General features: G+C 27.2%; 2 protein-coding genes across 4 annotated transcripts; one reads left to right on the top strand and one right to left on the bottom strand.

The window, feature by feature from the left end:
• Positions 1-1,532, bottom strand: LOC119670253 (ras-related protein Rab-10-like). 2 transcript variants are annotated; one of them, XM_038080442.1, is made up of 5 exons: positions 1,448-1,532; positions 1,224-1,392; positions 681-880; positions 541-630; positions 1-479 (listed from the first exon to the last, which is right to left on the bottom strand). In XM_038080442.1, exons 2-5 carry the CDS (start codon positions 1,348-1,350, stop codon positions 282-284), a joined length of 615 nt encoding a protein of 204 aa, XP_037936370.1. In that variant the 5' UTR covers positions 1,351-1,392; positions 1,448-1,532; the 3' UTR covers positions 1-281. The 2 variants fall into 2 exon arrangements, with proteins under 2 accessions (XP_037936370.1, XP_037936369.1); XM_038080441.1 differs by having other exon boundaries at positions 1,224-1,491.
• Positions 1,533-2,376: 844 nt separating this feature from the next.
• LOC119670252 (leucine-rich repeat flightless-interacting protein 2-like) lies at positions 2,377-13,611 on the top strand. 2 transcript variants are annotated; one of them, XM_038080440.1, is made up of 7 exons: positions 2,377-2,919; positions 3,010-3,136; positions 12,132-12,428; positions 12,491-12,854; positions 12,916-13,071; positions 13,193-13,377; positions 13,466-13,604. In XM_038080440.1, exons 2-7 carry the CDS (start codon positions 3,050-3,052, stop codon positions 13,508-13,510), a joined length of 1,134 nt encoding a protein of 377 aa, XP_037936368.1. In that variant the 5' UTR covers positions 2,377-2,919; positions 3,010-3,049; the 3' UTR covers positions 13,511-13,604. The 2 variants fall into 2 exon arrangements, with proteins under 2 accessions (XP_037936368.1, XP_037936367.1); XM_038080439.1 differs by lacking the exons at positions 2,377-2,919; positions 3,010-3,136 and adding an exon at positions 8,173-8,842 and having other exon boundaries at positions 13,466-13,611.
• The last annotated feature ends 1,361 nt before the right edge of the window (positions 13,612-14,972 follow it).

Here is a 14,972-nt window from a genome sequence, read left to right as displayed (position 1 = left end):
ATAATAATTGCTTTACAGAAGCGGTCTTGGCAAATTTTATTTTAAACTTTGTCACTAAAAACATACAAAATTTATTTATTTTTTTTTTTTTTTTTGGTACAAATCTATTTTGTTTTTTTTTCAAGAACTTTCATTATTAATATAGAATATACAAATTGATGTAAAATAATGTACTTTTAATTTCCACAGAAATGCAAATATTTTATATGAAGGTATTACAATAGTTAGGAGTTTTATGAATAATTTAATTGAAAAGTTTGTTCTTTAAATTGTTATTCGATTTAAGAGCAACAACTTTTGTAAGCAGGATTTTTTTCATTGCTTCGACGATCCACTACGACACGTTCAGGATTTTCTGCTGCTTCTCTTCCAGATGTTTTATCCAAAATCGCTTCGGCAAGTTCGCAAAATGCGCGTTCTATGTTTATATTTGACTTAGCGGAAGTTTCCATAAAACGTATACCATGTTCACGGGCAATCTGTATTTTATAACAAATATTTTTAAAAGGTTGAATTAATATTTTTTTACAAATAACTTACAGCTTCACCACGTTCTTTTGTGACAACGCGCTTATCTGTCATATCGCATTTATTGCCTAATATCATTTTTTCAACGTCTTCATTCGCATGCTGAAGCAGAAAACAATAAATCAATTTTACATCATTAGATCAATACTTACCTCATCTATGTTCCGAAGCCATTTCACTATATTTTCAAAACTTTTTTCGTTTGTTATGTCATATACTAGCATTATACCCATCGCTCCACGATAGTATGATGTTGTTATTGTGTGAAAACGTTCTTGGCCGGCAGTATCCCATATTTGTAATTTTATTTTCTTTCCTCTTAATTCGACTGTTTTAATTTTAAAGTCAATTCCTGAAAAATAATGATAGTGTTATTTAAAAAATAAGTTTCGCTTGTTTTTCTAGTATATACGAAAAATTAAAAGTTTATGTAATATTTTGTATTTTTTTGTTTTATATTTAATTATAACATTATACTTAATTGCGAAGTGATAATTATATTTATGTTCGACCATTTTAAACGCACTGTGCACAACTTATAAACCGTTTTTAAATTATGTTATAAGATTCAAAATTTTAGTTAATGAATCTACGAATTAAGTATTAAAATAGCCACGCCCATGTAAATTTTCGAATTACACTCAATATTTGCTTATTGAGTATTGTGAATTAAATATAATGTAACATTTACATACCAATTGTGGATATAAAAGTTGAGGTGAATGCATCATCAGAAAAGCGGAATAAGATACAAGTTTTTCCAACGCCCGAATCTCCAATAAGCAACAGTTTAAAAAGCAAATCGTAAGTCTTCTTGGCCATTTTTACGAAGTTGACGTTCGTGTATTTTGTAATTTGTTTAAACTAATAAATGTAATTTTAAAATAAATCAATATTTATATCTCGAATTAATAACTACTTTTCACAATTGCAACAAAAAAAATGTAGATGATAATTCCTTATATTTTTTTAATTCCTCTTTGTTCTTAATGTCAATTGTCAGACAAATTGGTGACATTAAGTTAGTTGCGATTTCATAAAATCATATTCATACAATGCTATTAGTATTACAATTTTTTACCACTTAAATTCAACATATAAAAATAATTAACCGTTTTAAGTTAATCATTTTTTAAATTTATTGGAAAAATATGAATATAGAGACATGTATAGTTAAAGTGTTCCATTAATATAGATAGTATTGTTAAAATGTTCGACATATATAATTTATGAAATAGTCAGCACATTTCAATTGGCCGTATAATGCAGACAGTAATGGTTAGGTCAAATATAAATTTGTTGCTGTTTTCAATTTTACAGTCATAACTAAATTTTGAATATTGATGAATCATGCTTAAGTCATCAACTTTAGTGACTTGTTATTATTTATATTATAACTATGTCGTGAAATCGCTCAACAGCCGTTATTGCTGCCAAAAGAGTCCTATTGTACCAAAACATTACTGACGTACTTCATCCTTCCAATTCTGATACTTAAGCCACGGCTGTAAAATCGTCCTAATAATTTCTGGATTATTGGAGGGTTTCAACTTCTTGTCACGTTAGTCAAAATAAATATATGTTTTGTTTACATTCCTTTATGGTCATGACGAGAAAGAGCATACAATTTTTGTGACAATTTTCTATGTGATTGTGAGCATAATATGAGTATAATATTGTTATCTTTAAAAAAAATATATTTATGGTTTTTTTAGAATGTAAACAAAATGACAAATCTGCAATTAATCCAAATGCGAGGTTAAACATATATTTTGGTTGTTCGGTCAGTTTTAAATCATTACACATCTCTATTTCTTTTAATTGTCTAATGATGGCATCACTTAGAAATGTCAAAATAAAAATAATGAAACTGGCAGCACTTTGGTTTTAGCTTTCTGCCTCAGTTGTATGTGTGTCAAAGAATTAGAAATAAAAAAATATCCAATGAAATCCGGAAAAAGTGAGAAGGTTTAAGCGAATTTGCGAATTTTTCTATATGTGCAAAACAATATAGGCTCTGATTAAAATTTGCCAACCACACAACCGCCCATGATGTGAATATACTAAAGATATATAAAAAAAGTAGAATTTGGTTCCGCCCCGCGCCCCAAAAAATTTACATTGTCTTATTACTATTCAATAATAACTGGCGTGCCTTTATTTATAATTATTTGGTTCAAAAATTTAATATATAAATAAAAATAATTATCTAAAATTACATCTGCATGCGTTGTTAGCCGGTATATATGTGTGTATATTTTTACATAGTGTTTTATGTATAAAAAAATTATTTGATGCCCCCCGTACTTTATATGTAACCACCTAAACAGTTTCTTATCCCTATAAGGAATTAAAAATTAATCACACACATTTGTTATTGATCGTATAAGGGTAAGATATTTTTTTTTGATTAAATTTAATATTATGAATTTTCATTCAAAAAATATTTACACTATCTAATACGTGATTATATATCTTTAGCATTCAAATTAAATCATCATTCTAAAATAATACTCGTAAAATGGATAGTAGTAGCACTGTAGGAAGACGTCGGGGTAGCGCTAAAGTTAATGCTGAGGACCAGGCATTGGATCAAATAGCAAAAGAGGTAAATCTTAATATAAGTGCATACTTTCAAAAACATTAAACATTAAATTTGAAATTTTGAATAATTTTGAATAATTTGAATTTTAATAACAATTGAATGAGTCAAATTATTGCTATAAAAAAATATTAATATTAATTTACTTACTAATTGTATATTGTAATATAATGTTTGTCAAAATTTTAAATCTGATGTCACAACTTCATTTACAAACTTTAAGTAATGTAGTATATGCAAAATTTCTTTTAATTTTTTACTTTCACTACTTCGAGATTCAAATTTATGCAATAATAGCCACTGATGTCTTTAGAACTTTTAATTCGTTTGTTATGATCTTCAAATTATTTATATTTCAAGATAATTTCCAAATTATAATGACAAACCAAGTTGATTTCACTTAATAACTACGATTAGTCATTGGACATATCTATTTATAAATAATTGATAAACTCTCACCTTGATAAAACCGATTTAAATGAAATATTTATTCTTAAATTTTGTATTAAATTTACGAACTACCAATAAACGTACTTGATGGCAATGCATTTAAAACTATTTAAAAATGTTGAACTTTAAATAAAATTCCCAAAACAAACAATCGCACACTTATCAATTTTGCAAAAAAAATTATCTATAAGTTGAGAATATTGTAATCAAGCTAAAATGGTATGCGAGCTGTATTCCCCTAATAGGAAATACTTTTGTCACTATAATATGAAATAGGTTAATTCAGTAGTATAGATTAATTTAATACTAAGAATTAAAAAAAGTGTATTCTTATTAGTTATTTGATTAATATAATAAATTGTTTTATGTTAATACATTGTTTTATGTTAGTACATACATTTTTATACTTAAGCTAACAACCTTAAAACTACAAATACATTTGTGGCATAGTAAATTTATTTCTTAATCAATATTCATATACTTGAATACCATATTGATATGGATATCCACGCAGTTTCTATTGAATTGACTATACACATAGGCTATTTCTAATTAGCAGACCGAAAAAATAAAACTTATACAAAAGCTCCAAGAACGGCCGGGTCTACGTCCCGGAACCACTAGTACCTATCGATGACTAAGTGCCGTTCGCCACTTACCAAAAGGTATTCATAAGCAGGTTCCAGCGGGCTTCAACAATAACAAAAGCTCAACGTAAGGTGTACCCTTTTACAGTCACATAAGAACAAAACTACTAATTGGTCTTGATTGATGTTCGCTGTCACATTCAATTGTTGTACGAATAGTACACTATTTAAGCGGTTGAAATGCTTAACGAATAAAGACAACAAAGTAGAAAATCTTGTTCATCTATTCTGTCGTTGCCACAAGCTCGTAAGAAAGCATCAGTGTTCTAAAGACTTTCACTTCAGTGGATATTTATTGGATATACCCAATATGTGCATTAAGATATTGTCTGTATTGTCAATAATGTCAGTGGTTATGGGTATCTCAATCCAAAATTTGTTGCAATCACCTATCGTGATCTATAGGTGCTTTCTATAGTTAAATAGTTGTCTATCATGTAGAAAGATGGACTTCCTCAGACGCATTGGTAGTGGCATCTATAATTTATGTATAAAAATAAAGTTGACTAAAAATTTCAATACGATAAAATAATATAGAAAAAATATATAAATTTCAAAAATTAAAAAAAATATTTTTAATCAAATGACTAACATAGCTAAATTAACTGAACATATTACTATATTTTTTGTAGCTAAAATCCTTAAATTATGTTGCTATCGTAAGTTCTGCTCTCAAAAGTAAATATTTGTTACATTATAAAGTTTAAAATCATAAATTTATTCACTCAAATGCATGTGTTAAAATTTAGTAGTATTAGTAAAAATATTTCCAAAAATTCATATTGTTTTTGTTATAAACAAAATAACGACTGATAAGCCGCCTAAAATTTGCGTATGTATACATCTATGTTTGTTTTATTTAATTTGATTTTATTTAATTATCAAATAATATAATTTTTATCAAATAATATTAATTAAAATTTTCTGAAAAATGAAATTAATTGATAAAATATATTGTACTACTTTTGGAGTATAATATAATATTCACAAACGTAAATCATTTGGTATCATCTTTAAAGTTTATTTTATTTTCTAAATAACAGTAAATTAAATAATGTAATTGCTGTAATTCAGTTGTTACAATTTTGATTAGGTATTTATTTTGGTAAAACATTTTTATATAAACTCAACAAAAAAATTCAAATATGCATATTGTTCGCACTAATCTGGTATTTGTCACACTACCAATTATGTAGTATGACATCAAAATGACTAAATGAATAAAATCATGACTAAACAATCATATAACTTATATATTTGCATTACTCAACAAGTTACTTAGTTTTTAAGCCACATCAATCACATGATTGATTTTATACACAGTTGTTATACTTACTTTTAGGCGTAAGCATTCAGTCTTTTTCTCTTCTATTCTTGCTAATCTCAAATCTATTCGTGTTACCCAAAGAATATATTCCTGTACATATGATAAATAAAACAATATCAAAAAAAGTACAATACTAGCATAAAACATCACTAATGTGTTGTGTTTCATTTGTAATAGGTACAAGATAGATTTAAGCAATTATTTACTTTAAATTCATTTCTTGCAAGTATAAGAAGTGCTTTTGTCACATGTTAATTTTAGAAAATAACGACTATTTGGTCAAATAACTGAGTATAAAGAGAGTTGTGTACGGGTGCGCGTAAAATGATGCAAAAGTCATGTCTTGCCTTTCCACTAATCTTACTGTTTTCAATGAATATTGGAACTGCATTAATATGTTTTCTTCATTGTTCTCTGTCATTGTAGTGAGTACAATTCACTTCATTACGATAACTGAAGACAATAGTCAATATTACCTTGATTTTTAATTGACTTTGGTGTGGTTTTTTGGGTTTGTGCTCACTCTTAATATAGTTAACATTTATTGAAATTAAATTTATATACCCACGTCTAGTCAATAATAATAATGCATAAATTGGCAAAAGTTAGCTTTTGCAATAGTTTTTTTTTTAATTTATTAAGAATAATAAAAGTCTTTGACTATGGCATGGGAAGGTGCAAAATAGGTCAATCTGTTTGCAGTGCATAAAAAACTTAACCTAATCCATAAATCATTACCGTCACATGGGAAACCACTACCAATTTAGGATTTAACTTATTTTAAGATTCAAATACTCATCTCTTCTTAGTTCCATTAATTTGCTTGCTACTCAAATAACGATTGCTTGTACATGTCACAATCAGTGAAACGATAGTAATGAAGAAAAAAAAATTTTACTAGAAAAGTTGTAAAATATATAAAATATTTTTTAGTTTTTATTTTTTTGTAAATAAAAACTGAAAAATTAAAAAAAAAAGAAAACAAATGCATATGTTAACACTCAATATTCAAGAACTTGAAATATTAATATTTTTCATAATTTTCATTTAAAAGAAATTTATCAGTTTAATTTCGATTTTCACTCCGGTAAAAATATTTAGGTCATATATTACAAACGTCACACAACGTAAGAATATGTAAGTTCCCTCTACTTAGTGCAATCAGACAGTGCTTAACTTATAGATTTATATAAGCAAATCTTTCATTTTATAAAAAAAAAAGTTACTATAATTTTATGAAAATAACAGTTAAAGTGCTAGTTAACATGACAAAAAATTTCACAAAAAATAATTTTGTAAAGAAAATTCTTTGAAATATGACGGTATAAGACTTATCAACATCAAAATAGCAAAAAAATAATTTCATAAAAAAAATTGCCATGTTAGTTAATACTATAGTTTTTGGGTGCAAAATATTTCTGTGAATAGAGTTTTAAAAAACCTTTTCACCTCAGAAATATCAAAAAAAAAAATATATTTATGAAGAAAACGGGCAAAGTGCTAGTTAATAACACTAAAAATAAAATAAATTTAAAAAATATTTCTATAGAAAATGTTTGCATTAATCTTTTGGTACAAAACTAAACATATATAAAAAAGGAAATACCATATTTCACAAAACATTTTCGAGAGAAATTTTTGTATATATACTGTAAGTTAACAGCACTTTTTTTTTTGTTTTGCTATAACAACCTGGGACCGGGTTTCGGCCTAACGCAGTATATCTCTCCAGGCGCCTTTGCTGCGTGCGCACCTTTCCCAGTTTCGTACATCAAGTCCTGCTAATGTTCCCTCAATTTGATCACTCCACCGGAGACACGGTCTACCTCTACGCCTTGTTGCTCTAACTACTTTTAGTTAGTGCTTTTAGTTAACAGCACTAAAAGTACAAAAAATAAAACATACATTATTTTACAAAACTTTTCTTTGGAAAATGTCTGCAAGTACCTTTTTATCACCAAAATAGTAAAAAAAAGAAAACAAAAAACACCTAAAGTGCTAGTTAACAGCACTAAAGATACAAAGTACATTACAAGCACAAGATTTTACACCATGGTTCTGTGGGTTTGTAATATTAAATTCATAAATATCTGTATAAATTTTTTCAATAATAATAATAATAATAATTTTTTCATTAATATTTCAAAAAATTTCTATAAAAACTTCTGTGTAGACATTCTCAATGTTAAAACCGGAATGTTTATTGATTTAAAAAAAAAATAATTTTTGAATAAATAATTGATACGAATATTTACGTATAGAAAACACACTTCTTATGTTGAAAGGTAGTGCCTGAGAGTAAATAAAGCTTACCGGCCAAAAATTGTTATTTAACGAATTTGTCGTTTTCGCTTCTCTTTATTAAAAACTTAAGCTTCGCAGTTTTGCTTTCTATCTTTAGTTGTAAATGGAATGAGTAAGCGTTGAGACTATTCTACGCATTGAGTGCGGGACGGGCAAATTAAAAATTTTTGTAAAAACAAAAATTGAAATTCATTCACTTAAAAATATAATATATATCAATTTATGCTTAAATGTAAAATATTGTCAAAAAAAGAATAAAATAAATATTGAAAATTTATTTACAATTAGATTTTTTTAAATTGCTCATTTGTTTATTTAATTAACACAAAAATGTCAGATACTTACGTGCAAAATCAACAAGAATTTGCTATTACGAATAATGAAATAAATTCAAAAAATTTTAACAAAAATGCAGAATTAAATAATAATGAAAAAGATGAAGTCATCGAGGAGTTTAACTTTAGTGATAGTGATTTATTGGATGACAATAACGATAATAAAGACCATGTCTGCGCGTTAACCGCCAATTCTATATCGACTACCACAACTGCACTTGATAACAATTGCGAACATTTTAAAGATAACCATACAAAGAGCACTGATATGAAAGTCGATGCATTCAGTAAAGAACAAAATTTGTCACAAAGTAATTATAAATTTGAACCTACAATTAGTAACGATAAGCTCAAAAATATACCTAAGAATCTAGAACTAAATGAAGAAACGCTAGCGGAAGTTGCAGTAGACTCATTTTGCCCTATAACACCAAGAGAAATAGTAGATGTGGGAGAAAAAGAATCTGATTCATTCACGCAAGGTAACCTCATGAAAAGTGGTAGTTGTGCCAGTGTAGGAAGAATCAAAACTACATGTGATAAAAGTAACGAAAACGATAAAAATGCAGATGATGATCTTTGCGATGAATACGACATTGATCCTGACGAAGAGTTGTTAGTACAATTTTTGGGAGAAGCAAACGATATTGTAAGATATTCTACAATCAATTTATAAAATAATTTATAATTTATAAAATTTTCAAAGTCATTGTTGCACAAATCTATAAAGAAACCTAAACACGTTATTTTTGAGTATATAAGCTGCAATAAGCGTCTACTCACTTATTAATCAGTCGGTAAAACCGTTGCTTAAATTATTTTTGTTTTTCGAATACTTTGCTTTAAGCTCTACAAGAGTGAGATTTACCAAGCCAATATGACGTCATCTTCCCTACTTTTGATTTGCTTTAAATGTATTCGAAACGCTTAAATGACGTTTCTTTAAAATGCTCATAATCTAAAACAAATTTAAAACTCTCAAACGCGTTATAAGCTCAAATCAAGAGTTGTACATAATTAGCGGTACATAATTCGGCGAGAGCTTCTATTTACAAATTCAAACACATACTCGTATAAAAATGCAAAGATAAAAGATACAAAATAGTTTGAGGTTTGAGGTGATAAGCTAAATTGAATCGAGGTTGTTTTTCTGTTTACTTTGTCACGTATTTTCTTGAAATAATCCCGATATTATTTCAAAATAATATGGAATGTTTATATGTATATTAGAATTAATTAATAAAACTAAAATAATTTAAACCTCTAGTTTACATAGAACAATAAATCTTATATTTACGAATTGCATATATTTTATCATATTTTCTTTGTTTTGTATTTTAAATTTTCAAAAAAAGAAAAATTGGTATATAAAAATAATTCTTTTCATCTGGAAAATTAAAATTGCCCTTATAGCTACTGCCATTCTGTTGATCGTAGTAGTTAAACAATTTTTAAACCAGTAGTTTAATGTAAACTATTAAACCTATTTTACCTCGAGAAAGAATTATTATCAATAGTTGAACAAAGTACCTTCTAAAAACAAAGTAAAGTAATCAAAGTAATCAAAAATAATCATAATTTAAGTTTTAACAATGGGCCTATAAGCCTAAATGGATCACTTGAGATCGCCGTTATAACCGCACCTAACCTAACCTATTTTAATAGGTATTTTAAGTTTTAATAGTTAAAAAAAACCTTCGTCTTGGAAATAAAAAATAAGAATAATCTTTTAAAACTCAAGAAAAAAAATAATTCTTCACCGTAAATTTCTAATATTTATATATTAACTAAACTACTTCTTGAAATTCTATATATATTAATTCTAACATTAATGCTTATTTCAATTGCCATATTGTCTTGACAAAACTATCTATTGTCTTGTCACATTGTCTTTGGCAAGAAATCTATTTTGAATAAAAAAGTATATAAAAATAAGGAAATCCAAACGATTTTTTAAATTTTAATCAATTAAATTCTGGACTGACCATACAATTGTTTTTGATATTGCCAATTATCCATAATCAGTGGTCATTCAAAAAATATATTATTATTGGTTCAATATTGGTTCAAACAAATTTTTTTTTTTTTAAATTACAGTTATTTATTTTTTATATATTTTATTGTTTTTAAAAAGAAGTAAATAGTATAAAAATTTAAAATTTTTTTGTTTAAATAATTAATTTTTTTTTGCACTTAAATATATACGTGAAATTTCCCGTTTATTTAACCACCTTCTCAGGGGTTCTATTATTTTTCGTATATAATTTTGGTAATGCAAGTATCAGAATCAGAATTAAATCCTGTCAAATTTAATCAAGTAAATTATTGAGTTTACCATGCAGTTGTTTCGGATATATCCATCATTAGTGATCTTATAAAACATTCATTAGTTTAAAATTTTTGTTTTCGTAACTAAAAAAATCAGATATTTATTTTTCTTATATAATATTTGACACAAATATTTAAATCATGTGTTTAAATAATTAATTTTTTTTTATTTATATTTTATTTCGTTGTTTTTAATAACATATATATGTATGTATGACGTTTCGGGTTTTTTTAAACACATCATTAAGGATTTATTATTATGTTAATAATTTTATTTTTGGTATTGTAGTTTTGCAATTTCGGGGTTGAAAATGTCAGGAATTAAACCCTGTTAAATTTGAGTCGTGGAACTGTATGTTAATAAGGCCAACGTACAGCTATTTTACGTTATTCAAATCTAAAATTTTTATCAATTCTACTTGCAGCGTTATTCACCAAGACTAACGCATATACGACTGCTATATAAATTAACTTAATCATAGTGAATTTTTCTGTTTTCATGCTTTAACACTATTGTTTATTGTTAACATTTCTGTACATTTACTTCACATCGCTTTCATTAAGCAACATGTTGAAAGAGCTTTGTCTGTTATCGAATTCTATACTTTTATTTATTAAAATATAGTTCACATTTTTCGGCAACCTCTGCTATTTTTCCGTTAGAGCTGTGATTCATTTGTTGCAGTTCTACAGATTTTTGTGATTAATAAACTGACTGAGATACATTTCAAGGAAATATTTTGAGGACAATTTTTCGACAGTAGGAAAATTTTGCAAGGATCAGAAACATAAATAATTTGCCAATATAATAATTTGTCAGAACTGTTCGTGTAACATAAGTGCATTAAATGTTCTCGGTCAAGATCTCTCAATTTTTACCAAATCGCAAAAAAGTGCGTGAGCTGGCGTTAATATCATGAAACAATATCTTTTCGTTTTTTCAATATCAAACATAATTGCTAATAATGCGCTGGTAGTAATTTATAAGTAGTAGTACATAATACTATCCATATAACAAAGCATACAAGATCGTATTTCGATCAATACTGTTTTCATATACCATTATTATATATGATCCTGCTATTATACAATGCAATATCTTATTTCGACCCGTTCATTAATTCGCAGTCCATTAAAATTTTTTCATTAAATTAATGAGGAAATCATCAATCAAGTTTATTTTTGTAACCAATTACATGCAAAGTACTTAAAACTTTTTTTAGTTGATCTTTATCTTATCGACGCCATGACTGCTCACATGTTGGTCTCCTTGAATCTTTTGCTACTACCTAATTGGGGGAAAAAAAGAATAAAGACGCGTTGAACATTTTCTTAATATGTCGAGAAAAATCTGGGACATAATCTATGAGAGGATCTAAGCAAGATATTGAGTTTTAGTAATATATTGGCAACATATGATATTCAAATTTGGTAGTATCCATAAAATTTATTGGCTTGCGTCAATACAGTAAATATCTGAACTCATATTCATAGTAATTTATTTAACATTTTTAAAAATAGGATGCAAAATTATCTATCGATGATTCCTAACATAATCTTATTTCTTAGATTAAAATTAAACTAAACTTACTGAAATTGATGTTTTTTAGACTGAGGCTCGATTGGCTGCCCGCAGACAGGCTCGAGCAGAAGCGCGCGAAATACGTATGCGTGAATTAGAACGACAACAAAAAGAACAAGAGCAAAACGCAGATCGTATATATGATATGCATACAGCGTCTGGTATAGATCCTGTATCAAGATCGCGACTAACGTCAGGAATTGGTGCATCTCCAATGAGTTTACTCAATAGCACGCGTGGGAATTCAATGTCTTCGAGGCGCAGTAGTGAAGATTCTTTAGAAGAAGAAGGCCGCAGTTTAAGAGATATACGGCATGAACTAAAGGTATATTTACTAATAATTATAACTTTTAATATTATAAAGTTTATATTTTTGTTTAATAAAAGGATGTTGAAGAGAGATTTAGAAAAGCAATGATAGCCAATGCTCAATTAGATAATGAACGAGCTTCTCAAACTTATCAAATTCAACTGCTTAAAGACAAACTAGAGGAAGTTGAAGAATCCTATGCTCAGTTGCAGCGAGAATTTAAGGATAAGTCACGCGATTACAACACATTAAAGCGAAATTTAGAAAAACTTACTGAAGAGCTTCGGCTTGTTGAAGGCCAATTAAACGAACGTGATACATTAATTGCGGAACAAGGTTTAGTTATAGTTGCTGTCGAAAACGATGATGGTACCGATGCTAAACGTGCTCTAGTCAGTGCGGAGAACGCTCAACTACTTGGTTCAGTTCAAGGGTCCTTAGGTTTGAATATATATATATGTATATCAATATATATTCTAATAAATACTTTTTAATATTATAGACGTTAGACTTAAAAAATTTAGCGAAGAAAAACAACAGCTTATAAGTGAAGTACAGCAATTACAGGAACAATTAGAAGTTTATAAAAGTCAAGGAAAAGGTCGTGGTAGCTCTGCAAATGGTCCCTTAGGTTCCGAAGATGATTATGAGGCACAAAGTGAGTTATGAGATAATTTGATTAATTAAAAAAAAGAAAACTTAAATTAAAAAAAACTTATTTGAAATAATTGTAATTTTTTATTTATATAAAAAATTAAAATTAAATTTTTTCATTTTAGGGGAAGCTAATAAAATCATATCAGACTGTAAATATAAATTACAAAAAGCGGAACAGGAAATAGCTAGTCTGCAAGCAAGTTTAGCGCGCTCTGAAACTCAAGTAATAAGATATAAAAGTACAGCCGAAGCGGCAGAGAAAGCGGAAGCAGAACTTAAAATTGAAAGAAGGAAATTACAAAGAGAGGTAATTTATTTATTTATATAATATACTTTTTATTTATACACTTATAAAATAATCGTTTGATCAAATGAAATTTTTTAATTTAATTCAGGATTATCTAATCGTAAACTATTGGGATGAGTGTCATTGCCAGTAGATATACGTACCCACAACTATACTCATATATATAAATATAAATATTTATGCAATATTACTTAACCGTATGGTATAAAATGCTTGCAAACTTATCAATTTTCTTATTTAAGTAACTAACAATTTTTAACAAAAGTGTTTGTTGCACTTAGTTTGATATGATTGTTTTACTTTAGAGATTAGATTTGCAATATGAAAAACTGAATAATTTAAACAGAAACATCTCATCCTGGACAACAGATACACAGATACCTTTTCAAATTAAAATTGCAGTTTCTTTATAAAAATTATGTATTATCACAGGGCTGCAGTAACGATAAACGCTAAGTTAAAAAACGGTACTATACATTACAGTACACTAAATAAAAAACTGTCACGTAACCCATAAACTTACACTTTCTACTTCCTCATAACAAAAATGATGGCTCTGCGTCAGTACATAGCCTTACATTAGTTTTAAATACCAGATACCACACCTTCATCTATTCAAATATAATATTGCTGCTGATTCAAGGCAGCTTTTCTTGAAATTATGATAGTATTTTTCTTCAATAGAACATTTTTAAATGTTTATTTATTTTAACCTGTCGGAAAACCCTAACCAAACATATATATATATACTGCCAATGTTAGAAGTGATGAAAATAAAAGCTATAATTTCAAAAGGTAATGAATAGGGTAAGGAAAAGTAAAATGAGGTGGAGATAAAGTTGTATCAGGGTTTAGGATAATCGCTACCTTAATAAAACGGTGCTATTGGTTAAATTCGTGGATGTCATAAAATAATTTAATAGATAGGCTATTTCATTATTACTTCATGTAAAACTGCAGCTTGTTGGGCACATATTAGTAATGGTCGGGTAAATTCCTGATAAAGAACTTTAATATTTTTGTTTGAAAATGTTAGGCAGAGGCTTGTAAAAAATCGAATGGTTACATATTTGGAGTCGTGGAGTATATACTTCATTGTTGTGAACCGCAAATAAATTTGTATTATATGTTCAACCAAATTGATGTTTCCTCCGTTGCAATAGTTGATGATTTTAGACTTCGAATACAGGAATCTATTTATATAAGTAGTTAAAATGGATCTATTAATTACAGTATCATTTGTGTGGCACACTCAATATCAATATTATTAGTTATGTTATACAATTTACTTTTTAAAAACATTATTTCACCATTTTCACAATTGTACTCTCTAACATAACCAACACATTTAACAAATATTTAACGTTTTTTTTTTATTTTTATATATTTATATACTTAATGTATATAGATATATAAAATTTATTTTTTTTTTATTAATAAATACTAATATATATTTTGTTTTTTTAGTTCTTGTGTACTGTATATATATTTATAAACTTTTATATATTATTTATGTATATGTTTTTATATAGTCATTTTATATAGTTTTTTATGAGTCATTACATTATAAATAATATAAGTCAATTGTAGCCTGT

This window comes from Teleopsis dalmanni, chromosome 1, assembly GCF_002237135.1.
Source record: "Teleopsis dalmanni isolate 2A chromosome 1, ASM223713v2, whole genome shotgun sequence".
In the NCBI taxonomy this organism is placed as follows: domain Eukaryota; kingdom Metazoa; phylum Arthropoda; class Insecta; order Diptera; family Diopsidae; genus Teleopsis; species Teleopsis dalmanni.
The sequence above is the reverse complement of the archived record's forward strand: the minus strand, read 5'-3'. Positions and strand labels throughout refer to the sequence as shown.